General features: G+C 40.6%; 1 protein-coding gene and 1 long non-coding RNA gene across 14 annotated transcripts in view; one reads left to right on the forward strand and one right to left on the reverse strand.

Moving 5' to 3' along the window:
• The first annotated feature begins 2,775 nt into the window (after window positions 1-2,775).
• On the forward strand, window positions 2,776-26,081 carry LOC310714039. 2 transcript variants are annotated; one of them, XR_014529544.1, is made up of 3 exons: window positions 2,776-6,581; window positions 7,970-8,055; window positions 26,036-26,081. It is a non-coding gene; the product is annotated as an uncharacterized lncRNA (long non-coding RNA). The 2 variants fall into 2 exon arrangements; XR_014529545.1 differs by lacking the exon at window positions 26,036-26,081 and adding an exon at window positions 22,075-22,115.
• The window catches only part of DLGAP1 (DLG associated protein 1), a 291,661-nt gene continuing 272,675 nt past the window's right edge, over window positions 8,242-27,227 (reverse strand). For 11 of the 12 annotated variants that reach the window (XM_083518618.1, XM_083518617.1, XM_083518609.1 and 8 more), the window contains 4 exons: window positions 26,027-26,445; window positions 19,243-19,334; window positions 16,258-16,410; window positions 8,242-12,636 (listed from right to left, as the gene is read on the reverse strand). In XM_083518618.1, coding sequence (XP_083374744.1) covers window positions 12,427-12,636; window positions 16,258-16,410; window positions 19,243-19,334; window positions 26,027-26,445 — 874 coding nt within the window. In that variant the 3' untranslated portion in view covers window positions 8,242-12,426. The remainder of the gene's footprint in view (window positions 12,637-16,257; window positions 16,411-19,242; window positions 19,335-26,026; window positions 26,446-27,227) is intronic. The other variant, XM_083518611.1, reaches the window with a different exon arrangement.

Raw genomic sequence — 27,227 nt, forward strand, 5'->3', positions numbered from 1 at the left:
CCAAGTCCTCTGGATGGCTCACCCCCCAGGCTATCTCCTCATGAGAAAGTTAGTCTGGATTAATTAGCCATTAACACTTGGCTTAATTAAAGGATTAGAGGTGTCTAGCACACAGTATAATACACACGGGTCTGGCTATTTCCCAGTTTTAGCACCCCAAGCCTTAATTAAATTCTAGCACCTACTGGACCCAGGAATTTAGGGGGTTTAGCACCCACAAACTCATTACACTATGTTTCTTTTGTTGGCCTTTTCTCAAAGATAGAGTGAAATGGTTTTATTTCATGTCTCCTCACCTCAGAGGCCTCCCTGCACTGTTCCCTTATTTCCTTTTCTACTTTCCTAATCACAAGTCTCTTCTGTTCCTCTCTTTCCCATCCTGTAAGGCTGTGACTCCTAACTTGCCTCCTTTTGCTGACTCCAGCGTGCCAATCCCCTCCCTTTTACCCCTTTCTTTTTCTTGTATTGCCCCAAAGGTATCTTGCATCCCACATCTGAACTCCCTCACTTTCTTCAATCTTTATTTCTCTTTTTGTTTCACTACTTCTCTAATTGAATTCAATATCAAGAGCCCCTCTCTCGTTGTGTTCAAAAGCAAGAACACACAGAGCTTTTACTCTCTCAAGCAATTTGCCTGCTGAGCAACTCTCAGATGTCCCTGTGTGTCTAATAGAGTGGGAGAAGAGGAGAGACTGACAGATAGGAAAAACTGCATCAGCTCTGTCAGATATCTCTGAACATAGGGGGATGTGGGGCAGTGAAGACATTGTAAGCTGGACAACATGCTCCATGTCCAGTTTCAAAGGGCTTGGAAGACCCTTAAATGCTCATCGTACAGAGTTGATAAACTGTTATTTTGGATTAAGCAGTTGGCTGTGCAGATCTACTGTAAAGAAGTTCTTAGACTATTTTTTTGCAATTTGTTTCCTTCAATATCCTTCCAAGTGTTTGACTTCCCCTTGCTACCAGATTCCTCAGTGGCCTAGATCACAAAACAAGACACCTGTGCTGATTGCAAGCGCTTTCTCATCTTGTATGTAAACAGTGGTGTATCGCGGGGGGCCCACAGGGGCTGTTCCCCCGGGCACAAAACTCTTAAGGATGCAAAATTTCTGCTCCTCATTTGTTTGACTTCCTTGAAATCACCACAGCAGCACCAGGACTACAGAGTGCCAGCCCCGCCAGCCAATGGCAGAAGGAGCAGTGGTGGGGAATCACATGGTGTTTTTCTAAGATTCACAGAGTCCACCTTCAAAATACTAAGCAGCTATTACACCAAAATATGTACCCCTGCATATTTTGTGATTCTAATAAGCACTAGGTCTAAGAAGGCCCCAATAGTTGTTGGTATCAGGAAAAGCAATAGCTTAAGAAGTGCAATATTGCTTGAGATATCACAAGCGACTGGTTAATGTTTTGACATGAAAGAACTGCACCCCCTAACTTGTGATGGAGTGGTATGAAAGATTTCCTGGATTTATGTATGTGTCATGAGGATTTAGATTTCTCTTTTCTATTGAAGCAAGAATGCTCAGGGCAGCTGTGGCCAGCTGAAACAATTTTTTGAATTAGACACACACTTACTGTCAAGGTGGCTACTCGTTTGTAATTTCAATGAGCAAGCATCCATCAGATTTCCCAGCAGCTGTATATTTATTTATTTTAGTCACAGTGCTGATTATCTGACCTTGTTCAGTGTTTCTAAAATTGTTTCGGCTGTTATCTCTCTTAGCTTTGACATTTTCCCTGAAGTCGGTCCTTTTCTTTCAGAAAATGTAAAACTATGCAATATTTTTGCTAATGTAAGAGACCTTTTTTTTTTAAAAAAAAAATGATTACTACTTCTGCTGAAAGTGATCTAAATATGCTCTCATAGGAAACAAACACACATATCTGCCCATTTGGACTATGAGAAAGGATACATTTGGACTAGGAGAAAGCCACAAAAAGCAATGAAATTAGAAAATCTATGTCAGAGGGTGGAAATCTAGTAGAATGTTTGCCTAGTAGCAACTAATTTGTTCTGTGCCTAATTTATAAAAACCCTGTTTGGACACCTGTCCAAATCCTCTAATTTCTGTACTAGTTAATCCAGGCTAAGAGTTTAATTTCATTTTCTCTGAAGATTTTCTGTATTCCATGCCATCCTCCCACACTTACACCCGAACTGTTGCACAGGAACCAAGGAAATTGCTGTGGGATAACTAGCCTTATATAACCAACATACAAAGGCCTTATTGATGCATTAAGGGGTTAATACCATACAGTAAGCTCTCCTACCAGGCTTAGCTATATCCACTTCCCCTCACCTTGGGAGGAACTAGGTAATAAGGCCTATTGTTCTCTTCTAGTCTACCTGAGCTCAGTGTGTAAAGAGGTTTGAGCTGGTTGCTCCAGCTCAGACTGCATGACTTTCACCAGCCACTCTTGAGTTCCTATACCAATAATCTAGGAACTCTCACCACTTTGGAACTAAACTAAGTTTTACTGGCTGTGCAACTTTCTCTGATTGCTGTATAGAAACATACACGAATCTGACCTTCGAAGAATTTGTAAGTAAACCTATTTTTAACTTTCCAACCGTGATCATTTCCTATGCTGGGGGAAGAGGGGAGTTTTGGAACTCACCAGGGCATATTTTAAATGTGTAACAGCCTGTATTTCCATGCTTTACTTTGCTGCATATTTTGTTATTATAAATCTCTGCTTTGGTTGTGGGGGTGGGGGTGGGGGGTTGTTCTCTAACCAGAGAATACTTCACCCAAACTTTGGATCTTGGCATAATGAATTCTTTGTATACCTATTATTTTCTTTGCACCAGCAATTGCCTTATACTGAGTCAGACTGTTTAGCTCAGCATTGTCTCGGATGTCTGGCAGTGGATCTGCTGGGTTTCAGGCAGGGGACAATCCCAGCCCTACCTGGAGATGTCAGGGACTTAACTGGAGACTTTTTGGTTGCAAAGCTGATGCTCTACCGCAGAGCTATAGGTTACAATAGAGTTGGCACAGATGCTTTTGTAGAATTTCTACAAACATTGCATTTTTGGTACCCATTGAAAACAACAATGCCTGCTTCTGGTTGAAACAATTTCAGTATCATCCTAAACACATGCTGGAAAAAACTTCATTATAGAAAAATATGAGACACTTTAAACATTAGCAATGAATTCCCCCCCTAAAAAGTAACAAATCTGTATTGCAAATCCATTTGTTTTCACGCTTTCTATATTGATGTTCGTTTTCCCCATTGTGCTCTTCTCCTTTGTGTTTTATAATTAGGTATTCTTCCCCTGTGCACTGTTGCTTGAAAATACTCTTCTCCAAGCCAGTAGTAACAAGAGGTGTTTTTCAGTAAAGGTTGGGACCTACAGGCCATTAAGTCTTTGATCATGAAATGAGTGGAAGCTATTGCTATAAGTCAGATTTGGTTGTTGCCATCTGGAGGAGGGCAAAGAATTTGATTAGATCCAGATTTGCCAGATCGAAACTTCACTGAATATTTCTGCTGCAAGGGTGGAGACAGTTTTCCCTGATTCTTATTTCTTCTTTTAGCTCCACCTGCTGTACCACCTAAAAATCTGTTCCAGAGGGTTGGTGGGATCATCGGGAACAAGTTGGAACGGTGTTGCTGGGGGCTGCAATGGATAAAAATCAACTTTCCTTCTTGCTTCAGCAGGGAAGCTCTGCTTGGCCTCAAGACCTTCCACAGCTGGAAATCTGAATTCAACCCATCAACTTGAGTTGGTGTTGATTAGATTAGATGTTTCAGATGTGCATTTGCTATGTTGGCTCATGAGGTAGTTTTCAGAATTTGCTGACAGCTCAAGTTGCACTTTAAATGTTGAAGCAGAATCGCTGTTGAGTAATTCCATAATCGTTTGAAGGCTAACCGCTGTATTTCCATAGCACTTCCAGATGCAGTTATCTGCAGAAAACTATACTGGAAACTGAAATTTGATCACTTGTGTACCAGAGGTGCCAGCAGGAGCCCAGATCTCTGGGTACTGTTCTGTGTTTTCAGTTACTAGTATCTTGTACTGAGGCTGCAATCCTGCACACACACAAACGAAGTATCACTCAATGGGGCTAACATCTGAACAGACCTATATAGGACTGCATTGCAAGTGAAGTTCCTGTTGTCCAAGGTTTACCTCTGTGTGCTTACAGATGGGGGATTTATATTGATACTAAAAGGGGGAGGTCATTCACAGCAATAAATTAATTTATTGGCTCCCCCCTAGGATAAATCCAGATTAAGGAGGGAAGGGAGATGGGTTGGCATTTTGATGCTAAACACAATGAATGGATGTGGTGAAAAATATGCATGCACAAGGAGCATCCATCCCACAATAAGCACCCATCAGGAAGCATCCTATTTGTAATTCAGTTTTGAATTTGGTTTTAAAACCAGTATTGGTAATGAAAGGCATAGTAATTGGTTTAGAAATCTTACTGTATGAACCAGAATAATGTAAAGGTTATCATGTTGAGAAAAACAAAACAGAAGTAATGATGGGATAATACTTTTTATTAAGATGCAAATGAACTTTCAGTTCCCCATAACTTTTCTTCAGGCTGGATGTCTTTGGATCTGGCCAGAGTGCTCAAGTACAAACACAACGAAGACTTGTTTCCATGAGCTGCTGTCATTGGGAATGGCATCTAAGGTATAACAATGGATTTGTTGCATATCCCTTACAAATTACTCATCAATCTGTGCAAACAGAACTTACTGTTCTGCTGCTTGGAAGACCGGGCAGGGCAGGTGGTGGTTGGCACGTCTGCCTGAAATGCTTTGTTCCCGACTCTTTTAAAGCATCAGTGGAAACAAAACCAATAAACCCTACTTTCATCAGTAGCATGCTGCATGTTAAGATCAAAGTACAATCTATGAAGAGCAGGTGCTGAAACAGTAACTAAACTTGGGAAGGTCCCCCCACCCCTAGCTGCTGCTTAAACCTTTAAGACAGAGGCAGTAAGAACACTCACATTACGGACCGCAGCATTATGATTGCAGGATGCTAGCTTCTGGTTGGTGGAAAAGTACCTGCTCGACAGTAGTTAACAGCACTTCTCATTTTGGATGAGCGAATGAAAATCAGTGGCGAAAGCGTGTGGCAATGGAGAGCTGGTCAAAACATTGGCTCAGTTCGCATGCAATGCTAAGCAGATCCATAACAGGGTGTCAACATGTAAATGTGCCGTCTTGAAGATTGCGGCTGCAGTTATCTGCTCCTGCTGCTGTTGCACTTCCCTGTAAGAATAACTGGGTGGAATCTGATGTTATGTGAGCAGAAAGCAAGTTCTTGCAATGGATAATTTCCATAGAACACAGTTCACCGTGCTTAGCAGATTCCTCCGACACTTTGGAGAAGTTTTTTTGGGAGCAGGGTACAGGGGGGCTGCAGTGGGGATGAGGGAAAAGGAGAGATCCACTGATGTGAGCTGTCGCCTGCTGCAAACAACCCAACAAATATCGTGAGTGTGCATCATAGAACAGCAAACCATAATATACAGAAGCATTTATTGAATCTGTGCCCTCAGGAGACATTTCATACAGAATCCACCTTCCAACAAACCTGGTAGATTTCCTTTGGAACAGGTAAGTAATATTCTCTCTTGCTGGAAGTTTTGTAATTGGTAGTTGTCCTTTATGCAGCTTTGGGGAAATGGCACTGTGGGGATGGGGGTGGGGTTAAGGAGGGGACTAATAGATAGAATTGTATTCACAGGGTGTCTTTGTGTGCATACAGGTGTGTGCATAGGTATATCATAGTTGGGATTGTGGTAGATGGAGTAGGTATGTTACGTTTTGAAATCCATTGTTGTGTGCAATGTACTGGAAGAAAGGGGGGAAATGGTTGTGTTGTCAAAAGCTGATTTCATCTGTGCTACATCTGAAACAGCAGGTGGGAGTAGGGTTTTTTGTGTGTGTGCTGTTGTCTGCCAACAGCCAATCAAGTGTCTAAGGCCGAGTGCTGATGCTTCATTTCAGTGCTGGACAAAGGTAAGTGAGTGGTGGAGACAGGTTGGCATTTTTATGCTATTGCTTGGATGTTGTAACAAGTACTATGTAATGCAAAGCAATTAGAAATAGCAGCCAATAAAATAAAATCTGCAATAAAAGCAAAGCACATCCCAAGGGCAGAAATCTCTCAAACCAAAAACACACTGCAAACAAGACAAGGGGGCCAATGGATCTTCATAGGCAGGATATTTAACAGTCCTGCTCCTACCACTGAAAAGACACAGGTACCAGCTCTCACATGGCAGTAGGACCATGAGCATGCCAGTCTTAAGTGGTTGGCAGGCTCATGGGGGTGGGATGTGATGGTGTTGTAGGCTAAACCTAATTTTGTGCATGTGCCACAGTCAGCAGACCAGATACCCAAAGCCAGCTACTTGGTTGCATACACAGATTTTTTTAAAACAATTAAATTTTTGATTCATATTCTGAGAAGACTTCCAGTTTATATATTTGGAACATATTTTCAACAAAATAAGCATTTGCTCTTGATAAAACGCTTGACAGATATGAACTGCATGACCAGACCACCCAGCCAAGCAGCCTTTTGTTGGGTGAGTATTTTCTCTATTTGGATCATTCTCTTGATTGCTTCTTGCATATGATTTATGTGGTTGCTGACTCCCACTCAGATCTAAATCTTGAAGTTGTTCTTGGATGGGCTTAATTGGAGAGGGGGTTGATTTTCTAAGTGGTTCTCTACTGTGGGGGTAGATGGGTGGGAGATTTCAAATATCATTTCCTAGAGGACAGTATGGTAATACACATTAGAATAAATGCACCAACACTACAAACAAGTAAAGACTTGTTTGTAGTGTTGGTGCATTTATTCTAATGTGTATTACCATACTCAGAAAACAGACTAGCTTCTTTTGAATGATCCCCAACAAAACTTGTACATAAAAGATGATTACAAATGATCCAGTCATCTATCTCAGGGAGAACCTGTGGCCCTCCAGAGGTTACTGGACTACCTCCCATTATCTCTAACTATTGTTCATGCTGGCTGGGATTGACTGGAGTTGGGAGTCCAACAACATCTGGAGGTCCATAGGTTCTGGGTTCCTAGCATATCTCCCATTATCTTGTCTACGGCCCTCAATAAATCCCTCTTCCTCATAATTAGCTTCAGGTTCCTGGGCTGCAATCCTAACCCCACATACCTTGAAGTGGTGTGAATACAATGGGATTCACTTCTCAGTGCGTTGGCTATATTAGGATGGAAGCCTGTCTGCAAAAATGTGAATAATGAAAAGGCTTTAGAGCAGAAAAGTTACCTCAGCAACAATATAATCAGAAGTGGTCAACTCCCTGCCAAGAGCCGCATTCTCATGGAATTTTTTTTAAAAGCTGCTTTCTGGGGCAATGAGTATAACTGGAGCCCTCCACCCCATGCCCATCACTCCTGCTTACTTACCTGCATGAAATTAGGCCAAAAGTCCTATTCAATACTAAGGCCTCAGGTTCAGGTTGCCCACATTACAATAGAAATATTCAGCCACGTTGTTAAGTCATTGACCAAATACCACCTGGACTTTATGACCCAAGAGTCAGTAACATTACCCTGTAGCATATATCGCAAAGCAAACCCATGCAGCAGACTTCCAATGTTAGGAGTTTTCCCCCGATTGAAAAACAGCTACGGAATACTCCTAGATTGGACAGAGAAACTATTTCCCCTACAGACAGTTGGAAGACTGTTATGGTCCTGAGATATAGACCAAACTAACACATGCAATGGGAAATTCTTGAAAAGATGCAATGCTGTGCAATGTCCATGGAGGTGTCGTTGGCATGAGCTACTTTCCCAAACGGTTCTGGTGATTTTGACCACATAAACTGCGAGAGGCGTACAGTTGCTTGTGTCTTTGGATGTTATGATGACATCATGCTTGCTGTTTTTTACATTGTCATCAATACTAAGAGGCTGAAATATTTCTAGGGTACAAGGCACCAAATCAGCAAAGATGAAATATCTGAGCAGCTGTACACCCAAGGATACTCTGTGAACTCAGCACGACAGATCATGTAAGTGGCATTGTTGCTCGTACAAGTCTTAGCAGAGTCAGTTTGAAATTCCACCTTATAATTGCCTCCACACTGTAATTGTCTCACAGTGTTTTCCTTATGCCATTGTAAATGACCTTGTCAAAAAGGGCAATATTAATTTGCAAAGAGGGAATGAGAGTTTATATTGAAAAGTCACAGCTCTTACAAGCAGTGCATTATTTATTTTATTAATTTGCTCTTTTTTACATTATGGGAAACATTAATCTATTTACATTTTTTTTCTTGTCCACACACCAGATAAGTAGATAATCTTATGAAAACCCAATTCATAAAACCACACAATGCTCTCCATCTCTCCATCTAGAGGCTTTGCAAGTTGTACCACTTTTTTTTTCCAAATCGAAAACATACTGATGATTATCATGATTGGGAATGCAGATAGAATGCACATATGTCAGTGATTTACATTCTGGTTTAAATATGCATTATAAATTAGGAAAAAAATCAAACAGTAAGTTCACAAATACAAAGTTTAAATTAAAGTGATAGTGCACACCAAAACCCTAATGGAGCACCCAATAAATAAACTGAAATATATTACAAATAACTTATTACCATTTTCCTTTTCACTATTAAAATGTTTAATCCATTTTCTCATTGGTCATTACAAAAAGATTAACAGTTTTATGGAAACATCTGCAAAAAAATATAATAAATACTTTTCAACTTTTGATGTAGGAAGCCATTTTTGTTCATATCCAAGCAGCCACAATACGCCCAACAATCTTGTAATTTAAAACCAAAGAAATTCTGGGAAGAACAGTTTCCCCACAGATTAGGACTTAAAAAACAAAAAGAAAGCCAGCATGTCTAAATAAAATTAGAACAGGAAGCACTGATCCGGACAAAATTAAGCACTTTTAAATTCCATTAATTTCAGTGGCAGAAATTTGAAAACATGCTTAATTTTCCCATTGAAATGAATGGGACTTGAAAATGCTTAACATTGGCTGGATTGTGTCCTAACAGCAAAATCCTATAATGCAGGTCTGAGAAACCTTTGCTCTCCCTTCCCAGGTGTTGCTTAACCACAACTCCCATCAGCCCCAGCAAGCATGGCCAATAGCCAAGGATAATGGGAGCTGTAGTTCAGCAATACCTAGAAGGCCAAAGGTTCTCCACACCTGCTATAACATCTACCCAAAAGTAAAACCCTATTGAGCTTAATGGGACATACTTTGTAGTAAGGATTCTGCATAGGATTGCATTGTAAATGTTATCACTGTACATTAACTTTTTTTCCCTTCTGATTTATGGTGCTCTGTAATCAACATGTGGCAACCATAGCAAATATAACTTCACTTTCTAACAGGTAGCCTGATCATAGACTTGAAATACATTGTCAGGATTGGGTTACTGCCCACTGTGCTCTCACACGCTCACAACATCCTCATGTTCTATGCAAGCATTCAGAATTTGGCTGCCAGCTGAGTTTTGCTGAAAAACTAGGTAGAAGTTATTTTTCCATCCACACATAGAACCCATATAATTTGAACGACCAGGCATCATGCTAACAGATTCTTTTATATTTCATACCAAAATTATGATGTATAAATATAACCATTCTAGAATAAAAAGTTCTGGCACTGATCCTCAACATATTTACCTAGGTGTAAACCCAAGGAAAATAATTGGATTTTACTAGAAAGTTCTGAGTGTATGTTCATAGCAGATGAAAAAACCAGATTTATTGCATCGTTTTAATTAGAATTGTTATCAAGCTGCTTGTCAACCAGTCTTAATTCCTGTTTCATGGGTTCAAATAAACAGATATGTCGCTGTGAAAATGGCCTTTTCTTTGGGTGCTGTTGTGTGTACATGTTCATACAAAGAGTCCTCAAATCTTTTAAACAGAGAGCATGGCCATATATTTAAAAGTGGCAATTGGCACTATGTAGACTGAAACAGTGTGTGAGCCTTCATTGCTACTATAGTTTTAGAGAAAAGTGTTGTTCAGATAAAATAAAATGTATCCTAGCAAATACAATGTGATTGAAATCCGTGCAAGTCAGACTTTCCACGATTGGTTCCTGTGATGAGTTACACTGGATTTTTTATCATAATGTTTAAAGTCTTTAAAATATTGAATTATTAGCCCTTTACTTGTAAAATATAGCAGTGATATTTTGTGCCCTGTTTATAAACATATAGCTTGGATATATCAATGGCTTTGAGAGGTAGCAAATTCTCTAGTGGCTTTATAAATGTTTTATGAAAGTTTTCCTTGCCAGAACCTATTACCTCTCCCAAATTCTTGAATAAAATTAAAGCACTGTGTAATGTGACATGTCCTGATAGGATCATGTATATTTTCAAAAAACTTTTTTTCCAATGCAAATTCTGATGTTTTGAAATGTGAACTATACAGTTATGTCAACCATGCAGTCAAGGATTCCACAGTTGGATTGTGTTAACAGTAAGGGCACTGAAAGCCAACTCTGGTAAGATGCAGAGTACAGATTATCAAGTCAATCGGGGTACTTTGTTACCATACCATCTCTTATTTGCAGAATGCAGATCTCTCCTGGTTTTGTGACAAGTGAGGGCCACTAACGGTCATGTTCAGTATGGGTGTCAAGGAAGATGCTCCAAAGACCAAATGGGCCAGGATTCTTAGCGTGGCACATGGGAGAGCACTATGTACAGGCTAGATCCATGTTCTACTGACTTGAGTCAATAGATCTGAACACATCAGCTCCACAAGGGCATAATCCGCTAGCTCTATAATGCCTTATGGCCAGGACTCATATCGTATCTGGTTTTCACCACTCCTCCTAGTAGGATATTGGATGCTAGCCTTAAAACATTGTGGTGCCTGGCAGGTCTTCATGCTCTCTGCCAGCATAATGGTTGGTAGTGGCATGGTCACTGTTGTTCCCACCGCACCCTGGTCCTGTTTCTGGGAATTGCTTTCTAGCCTTGATTCCAAAGTGTCTACAATTAGGCGTGGATCGCATTCTTAAAAGAATGCTCCACAGATAGATGTTCACCATCTGATGTGTTGTGACAATTCCTTGATTTTTCAGAATTTAAGTATTTTCTATTTGAAAGAAGAAACTGATGTAAGCAGTTTGATATGTAAGCAGTTTGATTTGTAGCATACAAATACAAATTTCATTTACAGCAGTGTTTTCAGCTTTGGGCCCCCAGGTGCTGTTAGACTGTAATGCCCATCATCCCTGACCATTGGGCTAAGCTAAATGGGGATTATGAGAGTTGTAGCCCAACACAATCTGGGGACCAAAGGTTAAAGAACACTGATTTACAGCATTTCAACAGCAAATGTCTGTGTGTATATGTGCAAGATCTGAAAGTCTTGACAAGGCTTGGACATCAACAAAGCCAAGGCTATTTTTGCTCCCCTTTTATAACCTGATATATTTCATATATTACCATAGGAATTGGCAATATAGTACAATCATGAAAAATCTTACTAGTTAGTTAGACAATATGATTCTAAGATTTCTTTAATTTAACCTCCACCCATCTTTGCATCCAAGTTTCCCTTTTATTGCCTTAAAAAAACCCCCAGATTATTTCCTTGGAAGATTGATTTTACAGTCTTCTGCTGATCAAAAAAGGATTCTAAAGCAACACCGAGGAAATAAAAATGTGGCAGTTTGTGCAGCTGCAGGTCTTTTACATTTCATCTGAAAGGTTAACTTCAACTTTTACTGCAGCACACCTACCTCTCCAGCTCCTTCCGATCAGTCAGGCAAGAAGGTATGATTTCTTAGGAATGAAATAATGTGTGCCATCTTTTTAAAATAATAATAATAATAATAATAATAATAATAATAATAATAATAATGGTCATAGCAAGAAGGGATTCTGAGCTAGATCTGCTTTCATCATTAATTAGGAAGACAACAGAATCCTAAAGGTTTACCCTGCAATACTGAATTTCCAAAATACTGTATAATTGAATATTGCTGTACACTAGATAACAGACTACCTTTAAGGACCAAGAATGAATTAATTTGTGTATCTACTGTACAGAGGTGTGTGCATGTATGCTTGTTGTGTATGTGTGTGACTTCAACTGTGTGTCTGTGGGATTCTTTACATGAGGCAAGGTGGTAGCATCAGTACATGTGACAAAGCGTTAGGCTGACATGGGCAAACCTTTAGAAAGCAAGGGGAATTAGCGAAAAATCTCTTGGAGGATTGACAACTACGCCACAGAAGTGTTACTTCATTGGGAGAGAAGAGAGAGATAAAGGGAGAGGGGGATACAAATACTTATTGGTGTCTCTGAGCATGGACCTAGGAGGGCAGATTATACAAGAGATGTTTCTTGCCATTAAGAGTCCTCTTGGTTGGATCCCTTCATAGCCTGGTCTGGGCTTCGGGGATGTAAATCTCAATGCTTTCGGCGCTTTCAGTGGCTGAGTTCTGACGGACAGACGCAGCTCGTTTGGCAGCCATCAGCCGTTTCCGGGCCTCCTGACGCTGTGAGCTCTCCAAAGAGCGTTCCCGTATGAGTGGCACCTGACCTTTCGATGGCTTCTTTGGCACTGGAGGAGGGGCCCTTCTCTCCTGATCAAAGCAGAAGGTTAATGACATTATACAGCTTCTCAGGGGAAAAATGAAACAAAAAAAAAAAAGAGGTGGGTGTGGAAAAAACAAACAAACAAACAAACTAAGATAGGTCAGTAGTTAGAACACACTCTTTTTTTTACCTAAAGTTTGTTAGTTCTTATCTGCATTTCTTCTTCTTCATTGAACTGACTTTTTATTGAAAGAATAACATAATCTTAAGGCAAAATAGGGAGGAACTGAGAGCAGTGCTTCATGGGTACTGTGTGTCAGCTACACACACTTGGTGCTGAAGCTCGCATCGCTAAACATTGTGTGTGGTTCCCTCTGGGAAATCTAGACTCCTCTTCCTGGTACCAGAGACTAGAAAGGAGAGCATCTTAAGCAGAACTTGGTAACACTGCTTAAAGCAATACAATGCCATAAATCTTAAGATACTAGATGCAATTTATGTCACCCAACAATTAATGAAAGAGTCTTGGGATTTCTTAATAAAATTAACTCATCATATTAGAATAGTGAGTAATAGGTATGAAAAGACACAAATAATGAGGTCCCCTCTCCCCCTTTATATACAATAAACATACACAAGACTAAATGGGCTTACAACACTGAGGACTTATGGATATATTTCACACAATCATATGAACTAGCAGCCTGATATTAGTTATCACAGCAAGAATTTTTAAAAAGGAAAGAAAAAAAGAGAGCATGTGCTTAGTGGAAGCTGACCCTGGTAACATGATACACTCTTTGGGTATTGCTATAAAAGTGCTTCTGAAAGTGTAGCATTGTGCTGAATTAGCACCATAAGTAAACAATTTAATTACAAACTCAAGAGTTAGTGGGGATTACTTAAAAGGTATTCTGAAAGCATACATTAGTCATTACTTTGGCATCCAAACAAGGTTAACAAGGGAAAAAGGTGTATATATACACATGCTATATATACATATATACACACATATATATATATAAAAATTCAGAGATGGATATTTTCAAAGAAAAATGTATGTTACATCTAAACTTGCAGGGCTCTACAATACAAAGTGCATGTCCGCAGCCCCTAATTTTTAAACTGCATGGCCTTCCATCTGGTTCATGCTTTCTTAAAGAAGGGGTTATTCATTCCATTACACTACATGAAGTTCATCCTAGCTTCTAACTTTACCATTGTTGATCAAAACAGCTTCAGTTGCTTACGTTGTAAGGTCATTTTAATTGAACTTAATTTGTTCAGAACATTCTATTTGTTTGGCATGCAAAAACTGATCTATGTTCTTTACCCAAGCTTAGGAAGTGGATGAAGGATAACAAGCACAAATACAAAATGAACTCACAAGTGTTGCCCATCTGTCTTTTAAATGCAGAAAATGAACCACTGTTTTAATTTAAGATCCTAAGCATTAACCTGCCAACACTATGGTTACTGCGCACTACAGAACCTCCCCCTGCCCCCATTACAGGTTGTAGAAACAGCCTCCTTTTAGGGAGCTTAACATTAAAATAATCATTTTCTTAATACTGTCAAGAAATACCTTTTGCCTAATGTGTTATTTTGGCATCTAATGACAAGTATTTGGTGTGGTAGGAACGCTAAGCCACCTCAAGCTCAATGGGGCTTCTGAGTTGATGTCTCAATGGTTGTCCTGTAAGGCACTCATAGAGGTAATTGTTTGCCTCTATCTTAGCCTATGAAAGAAATAACCACTTGCAGTTAATACTATCATTTCGATGAGTAACTGTACTTTGGGGAGTTTTTGAAGGGTTCTCTTCAAAAACCTGACTTTCCCCCAATGAATTTATCAAAACCAGCTAGCATCTTTCTTTCTCCTATTCAGCATCTGTAAGGGTTCAGCATTATTTGTCTTAAAAACGCAGCATGATGTTAGCCAGCCACAAAAAAGCAGAAAGGTTCCTGCATGGGGTGTAAATATCTGAGCCTGCCTGTTATGTATATGAATAACATGCTCCTTCCCCCATTCTTTACTAATACTTGTTCCTAAAAACACAGATAAATGTTCATTTTAATACTGAGTTTCTGAGGGAAAATCCCAGTTCTGAGAGGAAAACGAAAATGTTTGCAGTGTTTATTTGATGGCAATTATGAATATCCTTCAAAAATAAGATGTGAACATATCTGAATGCTACACTAATGACACCAACTTTGTTTTCAAAAAGAAGACATATGATGAAGTAACTGCAGACAAAACTGGTGGGAGTCTAACTGAAATAATTAAGAGCAGCTTCAAATGCCTTTTACAAATAGAGGGTGAGCAAATTGCCCTTCCTCTTCCAGAACTTGTTTAGAATGTGTGAAACTGAACCCCACTGCACTTTCTTGTACAAATGCAAATAGACAGTTGTGTGTTTTTTCTAGAAGAACCCACAGCTCCCAGTTCTGAATTGCTATTTGCTGGTCATATACTTTTGAAAACAAAGTTTTGAACACATTGAAATAAGCTTCCCAACTGTTTCATATGTTTGCCTCTGCCTTAATTTTGTGGAGAAGCTAATATTATTATGGCTATAAGGGCAACAGTGTATTAGATATTTTATTTAAATATTTCATTATTTTATGCCTTATTGTGGAAGAAAGTATTTTAGGAAAGAGATTCAGTTCTTTCCAAAATGTCGTTCCCTCCCCATTTTGGGCTTTGCAGGGTAAGAAGCAACATTTGTTTCACACAGAAGTTCTTCTATTTCTCAACTACCTCTGCCCACATCACTACTTCTGTTGTATCATCTGAATATTTTTATTTCATATTAACTAATTAAATCTGTTCCTCTTTCACTGGTGCCAATGTGAATTTGATGGGATGATGCCCAGCTTTTAAGTGCTTCTAGTGCATGGCAACAATAGATTTTTGACCAATGTCTGCTCCTGACACAAATACTGAAAACAAACGAATAAAAACAAAGCAAAGTGCCAAAGCACAGTAAAAAAATAAAGCCCAACTTATTCTAGGAAACACAGCAGAACCTTCATTTACCATTCTGTTTAATGTTTCAGAACTAGACTGAGTTGAATTAAATAAGTAAGGTGAACCCAGTTATGAGGTCTCCCTCGAGGTAAACAAACTAGATCAATGACATGAGAGGTTTACCATGTAACTTTTATGATGGTCCACTTTGAGAATACCCATACATTTATCCCTGGGAATGGGAACTGGTTATAAAGCCAGAGGTGATTACAGAACTTCCCTAGTTTACTTGCTGACACATTTCAGAGTGCATTAGTAAACAGAAGTCTTAGGCTAGGCAGTACTACGTACTGTCCATAGTATTTATTTAAAATTTAAGAATCAGTATATGAGGCAGTTCCTTCCAACAATTGATTATCTAATATGATTATACGTTAAGTATAATAAGACAAATGAGCACATTCCCGTTATTCAATTCACAGAAACAAGTTTGCCTTAAAAATATGCCTGAAACATATTACAGAAAATATCTCAGGTGATTATTATGTAAACATTGTTTTTCTTTTACAATGAGATTAATCTGATATGAGCTCCATTTCATGTTTTTAACATCACTGCCGTATGCAGAGGCCTATTTAATCTGTCCAGTATTTGTGCAGGGCTTTAAATGAAGCATACAAAATCGACAATGTTCTACCTTCTTGTCATGTGGATCCATCTGTTTCCAATTATTGGCCTTTAACTGATGAAGTTCATCAAATTTCATACTAATATTTTCTATGGACAACTGCAGCATATCCCAAAACCCTGCTAAATCCTGGGAGGCTGGTCTCGGATGAGCATTGGGATTCTGTGCAACAGAAAAGAAGAAAGAAAGCATGAAAGAAAGTATTTTGTTCAATTTGGGGGGTGGGGAAAAACTTGAAAGAGTCCATTGGTGTATGACTTTTATATTTGTCTAATGACTCTGAGCTGCTATATCTGACTCACCTGGTTTAGTGAGATTGGCTAATTATGCTAACTAAACTGTAAATTTCAATGAGACAGCCACAGTGTTTAAAGTTTGTTAGGATTTCAAATTATCCTAGATGCAGTTTAGTAAAGAAGGCTTGTGAGTCACTCTGTCATCAAAGTGAATTCTATAATGGAGGGTATTGTTTGATTTATAATAGTTATAGTTGTCTTTACTGTTTCACTAACAGTGTGATGGATATGCTTGCTGATTGTTACCGTATTTTTCGCTCTATAGGATGCACCGGAGCAAAGGACGCACCTAGTTTTTAGAGGAGGAAAACAAGTAAAAAATATTCTGAATCAAATGTTGTATAAACTACCCCATCCTTCTGGCACACTGTAAATCTAGCAGAGTAAGAGCTGTTTACATGCATGCAAGCAGCTCTCCCTTTGCTTGAATTACAGCCCTGGCAAGCAGCCAGCCCCGGCTGAGCTTGTCGGGGCTTTATGGGGAAGCCGGGGGTTCCCCCAGCCAGCCCGGCCAGTGTCGGGGCTGAAGGGGGAAGCCAGGGGTTTCCCCATAAAGCTCCGGCAAGCGGCTCAGGGAACAGTGGGCAGGCTTTGGGTTCAGCAAAAGGGGACAGCCCTTTTGGCTTCTCCCTCTTCTGCCTTCAGGGACAGCCTTTCTAGCTTCTGCAGGACAGCGGGATGAGGCGCCCTGCAGAGGCTTTGTGCAGCTAACCCCAAGCTAGAAGAGCAAGACGGAGTGCTCCGCAGCACTCCGTCTCCCTGTTCTGGCTTTGGGCTTAGCCGCACAGCCTGCATTCGCTCTGTAGGACGCACACACATTTCCCCTTAATTTTTGGAGGGGAAAAAGTGCGTCCTATAGAGCGAAAAATACAGTACCTGGGTTTTTGTAATCTACAGTCGTACCTTGGAAGTCAAACGGAATCTGTTCCAGAAGTCCATGACTTCCAAAATGTTCGGAAACCAAAGTGCAGCTTCTGATTTTCAAGTTCCTGCAGCCAGTCGGAAGCCATGGAAGCTCCGTTGGATGTTCAGTTTCCAAAAATAGTTCACAAACTGGAACAGTCACTTCTGGGTTTGCAGCGTTTGGGAACCAAAATGTTCAAGAACTAAGCTGTTCAAAAACCAAGGTATGACTGTATATGTAATGTTTCTGTATTTTTGCCCTAGCCTCATACCAAGAACAAACTTAGTTGCTCTCTAAGGTGCTACTGGACAATTTAAAAAAAAAAAAAATTAAAAATATATTTCTATTGCCCTAGCCTCAGTCATGCATAACTAGCTCCTTTTTAAAATGACCCAGAAACTTCAGCTGTCACAGAATGTGGCTGCTTCTGTGCTATTTGGGGCCAGATGGTCAAATCATATTACACCAAATCTCTACTAATTGTGCTACTTACAAGCATGTTTATAAAAAGCTGTTTTTTACCATTAAAGGTAGTTCCTGCACCCAAAACAAACCTGCCTGTACTTTCAGATCAGCATCATAGGCCCTGCCCATTTGGTCCATCTTTAAGATCAATTTGACTGCCAGGTACTAGGGATGGGGCCTTCTCATCAGTTGCCCCTGCAACATCCTCCCAAGGGATGCACTGTTGGCCCATTCAGTTGTAGTGTTCAAAAAGACTTATAAAACCCCCATACTTCATTTGACTTTTCACTAATGTGATTTTTGTACATGCTCCCATGTTGGTGTTTTATTATTCTACTGCTGTGATTTGGCAATGGTTTTGTATTTATTTATAATATATTGTTAATTGTGTCTGTGTCTCCACTTGCCAATATTATAACCATCTGTTAAGTTTGTCGTAAAAGGCTCTATCTGCACTATACATTTAAAGCATCGTCATATCACTTTAGATAGTCATGAATTGTGTTTTAATTGGCTAAAAATGGCAGCAGTGATGGTGAGAAAGTCTTGCTTAGGGAAGAATGTTCTGGTGGCAATGGAGACTAGGTAGAGAATCATGGCGCCTGGTGTTCAGGCACCATGATGGGGGAGGAAATGGCTACGGCTTGCCTTAAGTAGACCTGCTTTGTTCCTTTTTATTTGTGTGCTGGCTGAGTAGGATTATTCAAAAAAAGAAATAATAATTCTATTTTCACTAGAGTTCAAAGCCAAAAAGGCTAACCAACTATCACCATTCTATCAAGGGACTTGGATTTTACATTCACATAGCAGTGTTCCCCTAACTCCTGACACAATTCAGTCACTTTATGTACTGCTGCAATTCATCTGCAGCCCAAACGGTACCATCAGGCTTTAAATGTAGATTTATCTTTTAGCCATGCCCTCAATCAAATGAATTTCTGTTGCATGGTATGTTGCATCACGTAAATTGTCAACTGCTCACAGAAATGCTGTGAGACACAACTAATGTCACTTGGGAACACAGAGTAAAAGGTGTTCTTAACGCCACTTAAGAAAACTCTTGAGGGTGTAAAGTGGCAAATTTTATGGAAGGAAAATCTCGTGCTGTTGTTATTAAAGCGCATCCCTAGGTTTCATGGTAGCAAAGAAAAGCATGGCTGCAGAACACTGTGTAAGTTAAAAAGCCAATGATAACAACAAGAAAGCCATGCGCTCTGATCAAATTACACATAACAAGCTGTAGGGAACCCTTACATCTCTTTGTACATAGTGTCAAGGTCTGGATCTAGTTAAGGTGGCGAAATGGTGCCCGTAATACATGTTACATACCAGATTTTCTTCACACAGTTCTCTGAACTGATAAAATTTCTGAGCCATGAGAAGCTGTGCACTGCCAACTGCTGCTTGAATTTTACCTAGAACTTGAAAAGAAAAGAGAACATGAGAAAAAGCTGGTCACATCCCCACATTTAAGCGCTGGTTTAGTAGGGGTGGAACATGGGGAAATGCAGCTCTGGGACTTTTCTCAGCACAGAATCCGTGGCGTCACTTTCTGGAGAACCAGGAGAGCTGCTGGGGCTCCTGCTCCATGCTAGCAGCTTAAATCCTAATACTTATTCGCAAGATTGTTTTTAATTATAACCTAAAGTTTGCATTTCAGCTGGCTGAGTATCTTTTGTTAAAGCTTGATGTCTCTTACAAGTCGAACTTAGAAGGCAGCACCACTAAATTAAATGGAGCTTATTCTCTGCTAACTGTGCATAGTATTGCTGCTATGCTGAACCTAATAAAAAGGGTTTTCATGCTATATACTGCTGCTCTTCAGGAAGTGGGTATATATAATGGATCAGCACAGCTGCTTGCATCTTTTGAACTCTGTTTGGATACACTGCTATGGATTTTCATTGGATAGGCGGCTACAGAGGTTGTCAGGATGAGCTCCTGAACTTCAAAGCGTATCAGTACACCACTGGGTTTGAAAGAAATCACAAAGACATCTGTACTTAGGGCTGAGAGGCCTGTGCAAGTATTCTAGGTGAACCCTTGAGGCGCAGTGTATTTTGGGGATGTTCCACCACACCTTTGGTAAGAGGTAGATTGCAGTGGAAGAGAAAGAAGGCCCAGCAAAATTGCTGCAGATGCTGGGATGGAGTTAGAGGAGTGCACTCTTAGGTTCAGCACAGCAGCAATACTATGCACAGTTAGCAGAGAATAAGCTCCATTTAATTTAGTGGTGCTGCCTTCTAAGTTCGACTTGTAAGAGACATCAAGCTTTAACAAAAGATACTCAGCCAGCTGAAATGCAAACTTTAGGTTATAATTAAAAATTTAAAACAATCTTGCGAAGAAGTATTAGGATTTAAGCTGCTAGCATGGAGCAGGAGCCCCGCACACAATTCAATAGATGGGCTTCAAGGCACCCTGTGAAATCAAGAGAGATCCTGGGGCACAACCCTTTGACTGCATCAGCTACAGCTGTTTACGGTGGCAAAATTTTAGGGGCTGCTTTTGCCCCAAAATATATACCCCACATTTTCTGGGTCTACACCCAGTGCGGCCTAACCCCAAGTCTCTAAGCTGAAATACGACACAGGGCTGCAAATATAGAAAACTCTCGTATTCCCTTGCAATAGAACAAGAAAGAGCATAATACAGAGAGCAAAGCTAGGCTGTACTTTCAGTAAGCTTTTTAGTCAGACTAAATATGCAAGCATAAATCGAAAGCACATTCTTAGCCCAGTGTAGCAAAGATCAGCTGCTGGGGGACAATTTGAGTAAATACTGAATATTAAATGTGTGAAGCTTGAGTAGGGAGCTCTGTTACAGTCCTTCCTCAGGAACATGCAAGAAAAGACTGACCTTTTCAGTTTGCTCCCTCACTTTGGACAACTGTGAACTTCAAGATTTAAGTGGAATACATCCACTGTGCCACTCAGGGTATTCTACACACTACTATTATTGTTTGTAAGGCTTGCGTGTCTAATTCCCTGTGCACTGTGCTGAAAATGTACCCCTTGGTGTGTCTAGTCCTTTATTCATCCTAATGCGCAAACCACTCAACTGAAAAGAGCCTTCAATAGTGGGGAGGAGTTATTCTGAGAGCTTTCATGTGGTTCCCATTGTTATGAAAACTCTTCCCACTGCTTCTACTTCAGAACAGCTGCCTCAGCTGGAGCTGGGCCATCTGACACTTCACAAGGCATCTCAAGGACTGAAAGGCAGGATAACTGGGGAACTGGACGGAGGCTGTCTCTCAACTTTGCCTCGGGAGAGAGTTTTTGCATAAAACAAAAATTGCTCTGGTGTTCATACCGGTCAGACAAGTTGCTTGAGAATGCATTGTTTGGTGGTGCAGCTTGACTGAACAATAACTGAATAATCTTTATTAGAATAATCTATTCCAAAACCATAGAGAGAGCAGGAGAAGAGAAAGAATGCCTTGATCAGTGACTGGTTTATGACAACATCCCAGCTGATTTTGAGATGAATGCTGAGGCTCTTCTTTACAGAGGAAGCTTCCTTATTACAGAGTTAGACCATTGGCCCAACTGGATGAGTGCTGTCTAAACTTGGAGTGGCTGATCTTCAAGCTTGAGGGATCTACTGTGCTTTCCCCTGGAACCCTGAGGTCTACCAGCTGAAGTCAAATGCAAAGTAGAAAAAGGGGTGGATTTACACTTAGATAAAAGGCACAAGGTACCATTGAGTGCACGCTGCACCCAGTACCAGAACTGTTCTGCTTGCAGTCATCACACACACAATCAGTTCCTGGTCACCCACTTCAGCAGCTCGATTTGGAAAAACAAACAAACAAACAAACCCACCCCAAACAACCATACTTGTTGCTGTTGTTAAACAACTAGGAGTCAGAAATTATTGGCAATCCTACAACAAACGTACTGCTTTATTTATCCATCCATCCAGGCTATATCCCACTCTTCCTCCAAATGAAGCCCAGGGAGCCATTTAGAAATCCTTGGTTTAAATTGCCTTACAGACAGTAGTTCTTCATGATTTCAGACAGGAGTCTTTCCCTGCCTTACCTGGAGATGCCATGGAATGAATTTGGGGCTTTTGCCATGCAAAATATGTGATTTATCACTGAGCTATAGCTCCTCCCCCCATCTCTTTTGAGGGATGTGCTTCTCTTTCTGTTCCCAGTGTAGATCATACTCCAAGTGAACCACAGCAGTTTTCATTGCATAACCAGGTCTTAAACCACACTGAAATGGATCAAAATAATCTGTCTCATCCAGGAACAACTAGAACTTGAGATGCCACTACATCCTCAAGCAGTGTGGCTCATGATGGACACTGGTAATTATCCAATATGGTGGGGTTTAAGGGATAATTTAAAAACTGCAACAATAACAGCAGAGGTCTCACCCATAACCACTTAGGTCAGTCCACCCTCCTACCCAGCAGCCATCTAAGTTGGCATGGTTATGAGCCATTTTAAAAGTGAAGTTGTCACAATGAGCTTTCAAATCATCTTCATTACCATCTCATAGGCTAAGATATAGCAAGTATTTTACCAAAAAAAGCTCCATTGGTTGCCTCTGATGGTCAGGAAGGGCCATTTCTTCACCAACCATCATATCCATGCAATAGGCCTGCAAAAGGATTCTAGCCTACACTTGGTCAGATTGACTGGGACATTTCCCTATTCTAGAGATCAAGCAGAGCTTCAACAGAATTGCCTGCTGAGACAACAGGCAAACCCCCAAGGGGGGCCATTAAGAAACCAAACACCTCCATCTTTCTCCTGGGGTATACAATTTTAATTGTCTTATACCCTTTCAGCATATCTGGGTGTCTGTAACCCTATCAGGTCCCATCACAGATGTTCCATGCCCAGATCACTATCATTCCACCCATCAAAGAAAACAGAACCTACGCTCTGTGCGTTGAAGGATGGTCTGGAAGAGAGAACAACTGGAACATGGCTGAAGTTATTTCCCATGCAATCACCTGGCCATCTCCCACAGCCGTATCTCCCTCTCCTCTCCTCTCCATTACTAAAATGGCTACTCACAGATTCGGCCATCTCTCCATCCTCTCTTAAAATAAGTCTTTTGCACCAGTAGGGGACAGGAATAAAGTCCTAATTGGGCTGTGTGTTAAGGAACCACCCAACAGGCAAGAGCTAAGAGTAATCATGGGAGAGAAATGGAAACTGCTGTGCATAGTGGAAGGTGCAAATCTTGCAAGATTCAAGTAATTTAAGAGGACTTAATTAGCTTGGGTTGTGCTTGGTCAAAAAAGGGTAAACCAAAAGAAGCAGGAAGAGAGCAGTATTACTAATCAACATATAAAAACTGGTGTATAAAAATATAATGCACTACTACTGTTAAAAAATTAAATGGCAACAAGTGTGAATTAAGTACAAAGTTAATGTATTAGTTGCTATAAATATGTTAAATAGATATGACATGCAAAAACAAAAGTATAGAAAGCTCCACTCCTAAGTAGGTAGCAAAGTTGCAGCAAATTTCTATGCTAGCTAGCTAACTAATCTGTGATCTCTCTAGCTAGAGGACACCAGGTGAGCAATCAGAAATGTACCAATTAGATGGTATCCTTAATTCATTTGTAGGGCAGGAGATGGAAGAAAAATGTATACCTATTAAAAAATGCCCCACCTACAGGCAACTTAAGCAAAGAGGCAGGTTTCCATGTTGGAAGTATACTAGTGTGAAGTTCTCCTTTCCAGTCCAACAGTATGGCTGTGTGTACACCTTTACACAAAGCTGAAATCCTGACGATCAGCTGCTCAGGATGCTACTTTCAACTCTCTTTCTCTCCTGCTCCCCCTTCTGTACCAAACAGACGATTAGAATGATTTCAGCTTTTAAATGTGTGTGCAGCTCTTGTCACTCAGTGTGCATTCCCTTGTATCAAGAACAGATCCCTTCTTTTAATTCAGTCATTTGCAAAGGTTCACACTGTTGCATGCACACAAATCCCAGGCGGTAGATTTGTGTTCATGAACAGATGTTGCAGTTTTGATCTTAACAGAATGATCTGCCCTCAAATCGTTTGTGCAGAAAGACCTGACTTTAATTTGCTTACTGCTCCTGTTACAGATAAGTGAATTTGGAGGAAACCAGCAAATTTTAATATAATACAATTTGTGCATAATTAGCTAAAGAAATATCTCCTGCTGTTACTGACTCAGCCTGAAGCCACTGACAGTCTAGCTTGTTTTTATGTGCAGCAGCAAATTGCATTCCTAACTAGAAACATTCAGTCCCATCTGACAGTGTCGTTCTCAGTTAGATAATACCAAACGTGTCTATGTAACATACAAGCCTCTGTCAAGCAGCCCTGACTGAGCCTTCTCCTCCAGACAGCTGTTCTGTACAAGGGAGCATTGTCTGAGGAACGCTTGTATCATCTTACTTTAAGGAGCGGGGGAGCAACTGTTCTCTCAGCTGCCAGGATGTTGAGGAAACTTCAGCCTCTGCAGTTTTCTCATTAGTTTATTATCTGACCAGTTAAACCTGCAGACATTCTGAAGCTGTGAAAATCATTTGTGGGTCCACTAACAACTCTCTCCACAACTTCAGCAAAATTTGTATGGCAATTGCACATGCTGCTAAAGTTTAAAGCAACAGACATTTCAGCTGTCAGTGCTGGGGTTTACCATAAACTCTTATTTGGCTCTCTTGGTTAAGAAACAGCTGTCCTTTCAAAACGATGTGCTTGTGGCAAGCAACTGTAATCCTGCAGGTTCCTTGAGAAAGGAATTGGTTACCATAATAATAAGCAGATAGGGAGTTGAAATGGTGAGCTGCATGGCCTGGGGCTAGAGTATCTCAAGGACTACCACTTCTCATATGAACCTGGGGCAGTGTATAATTACAGTGGTACCTTGGTTCCTGAATGGCTTAGTTGTTGAACAAACCGGATCCCGAATGCCGCAAACCTGGAAGTGTTCCGGTTTGCAAACGCTTTTCGGAAGCCAAATGTCTGACACTGCTTCTGGTTAAGTGCAGGAAGCTCCTGCAGCCAATCAGAAGCCACAACTTGATTTTCAGACTGTTTCAAGAGTTGAACAGACTCCTGGAATGGATTAAGTTCGAGAACCAAGGTACCACTGTATACCAATTCAGACTATTGTTCCATCAAGCTCAGCATTCTCTACACTGTTTGGAAGCAGCTCTTCAACGTCTATCCAGCTCCATGGTCTATGCCAGTTGTAGCCAAGGTACCTGGCAGATGCTGTTGGATCCCAGCTCCCATGAGCTTCAGCCAGCATGGCTATTGGTCAGCAAGGACGACCAGCAACATCTTGTGAGGGTACCACATTGGTATCATCGCTAATGTACACTGACTGTCAGTGGCTCTCTGGGGTATGAGCCTGCCCATACTGGAACTTCTGCCATTGTGGTATTTGCCACTTCATTAGCATGCCAAATACGGGATAGAATGGAACAGAAATTTTTAACCATCATCTGGAGCAACTATTCTTCATGTGTCTCTGCCAATGTATATTAGGTGACTGAGAACTGGGCATTCATAGCAGTGATGGCACAGGTGTTGGGTTTTTATTTGCTGGCTGGTTTAAATGTTCACAAGTCTTCACACACACACACACACACACACACACACAGTATTTGAAGTCATTGTTTTATATTTTCCACCTACTTAGAGGCAACCAGTCCCAATGTTGTATTTCATAACCATCATAATATAATTTTAGGGGGACTTTCTCCAGTTTATATATAGTCTTCTTGACAAGACTGCAAGTCTTGGAGTGCTGCAACAACCTAGATGAATCCTCAGATTATTTGCATTATTAGTTACTGATGTGAAATCAGAAGATATACGAAGCTGATGCCCAGTTGTTTTCAGCAGCCATAAGGAATATCTGGGAATTAAAAGGTTTTGACATTCAAAACATTAGACCAGGGATGTGAATGTTCTGTCATCCAGATGTTTTCCAACTATAACTCTCATAATCCCTGGCCATTGGCTGACTGGGGCTGGTGGGAGCTGGAGTCCAGCAACAGCTTAGAGGGCCACATGTTCTTTACCCCTATGATAGACTTAGATGGGGGGAAATGGCAGAATACATGTCTCTTTGTATATCGGTATTTGAACTACTTACTTTCTTCAGGCAGGTGATTTTCTTGTTCTTCTGTCTCCATCTGTTGGCACCAACCTTCCATACGCTCTCTCTCTGCTTGAAGAAGCTTCAAGAACCAGTGTCCATCTCTGTGACACACTGACCTTTGAACAGCTTCAATTGGATCTTCCGTTATAGAGTCAATCCAGGGATCCGGAGGAGGTAAAATGGAAGGATCAAAATCTCCATCAAAGTCATCGTCCACTGCACACGCGTGATAATGGTTTCCAGAGCCCTGTATGCTTACAGTGGAAGTGCTGGCATCTCGAGAGTACTGTCTTGATATTTGCCCAGGATAACTATCTTCTTGAGGGTCCATAGACATTTCAAAGTTCTCATGGAAATCCATGTCTGCTTGAACGGCTGCTGTAACACTGTTGGACCTCGTGAACCTGCGGAAACTGAACAACACCATATAAAAAGCTGTGGGAGATATTCAACATTGTGCTGTTACAAATGTTCCATCACTGCAAGCATATCTGCTTGCCTGATGAAACAATTGCCCCCTTTCTCCCCTTGTGCACTGTTCTGGTGGTCTCTCCCAATGCCCCCCCCAGTCAACTGGGGACTGAAAGGGGGAGAGGGGTAAGCCCTACTGTGCTAGCAGAAGCTTTTTGAGGTCTTCCACTAATGCCATCAGTTAGTTGAATCTGGCCCTTAGACAACATAGATAAAAACAGGTGAGAATACAGAACAATGTTAAAATTCTTTATATTCACACGTAGATTTGCTGGATTTAGCAAAGAAAAGGCACTGCTTTTTTGAATCAATATCTCATCAGATTTGCATGCTGACTTAATTTTGTGGAAGTTTTTGAACAGACAGGTACATAGCTCCTTTTTATAATCCCGCACATTTGTTTCATTGGTTAATAATGGCAGTACATGTAACTAAGGGCATTTCTACATGGCAGTTTATTGTGGACTTGGTGTTGTTGATGCATGCAACTTTTCTGCAGTGCCTACACAATATCATGCTCATCAAAATGCCATCTCACATCTTTGCTCCCCCCATTTAAGTTGCATCTATCATTCCCGTGTTAGTTTTTTATTTGTACATGTTGGATTTTTCACGGAAATGGCAAATCCGGATTAAACAGGGAACAAAGATATGGGATAGTGTTTTAATGAACATGATGTATCAACACAGCAAAAGTCCTGCATTCATGAGCAGCACTGAGCCC

Source organism: Podarcis liolepis, assembly GCF_965112155.1.
Source record: "Podarcis liolepis genome assembly, chromosome: 8".
NCBI lineage: Eukaryota > Metazoa > Chordata > Lepidosauria > Squamata > Lacertidae > Podarcis > Podarcis liolepis.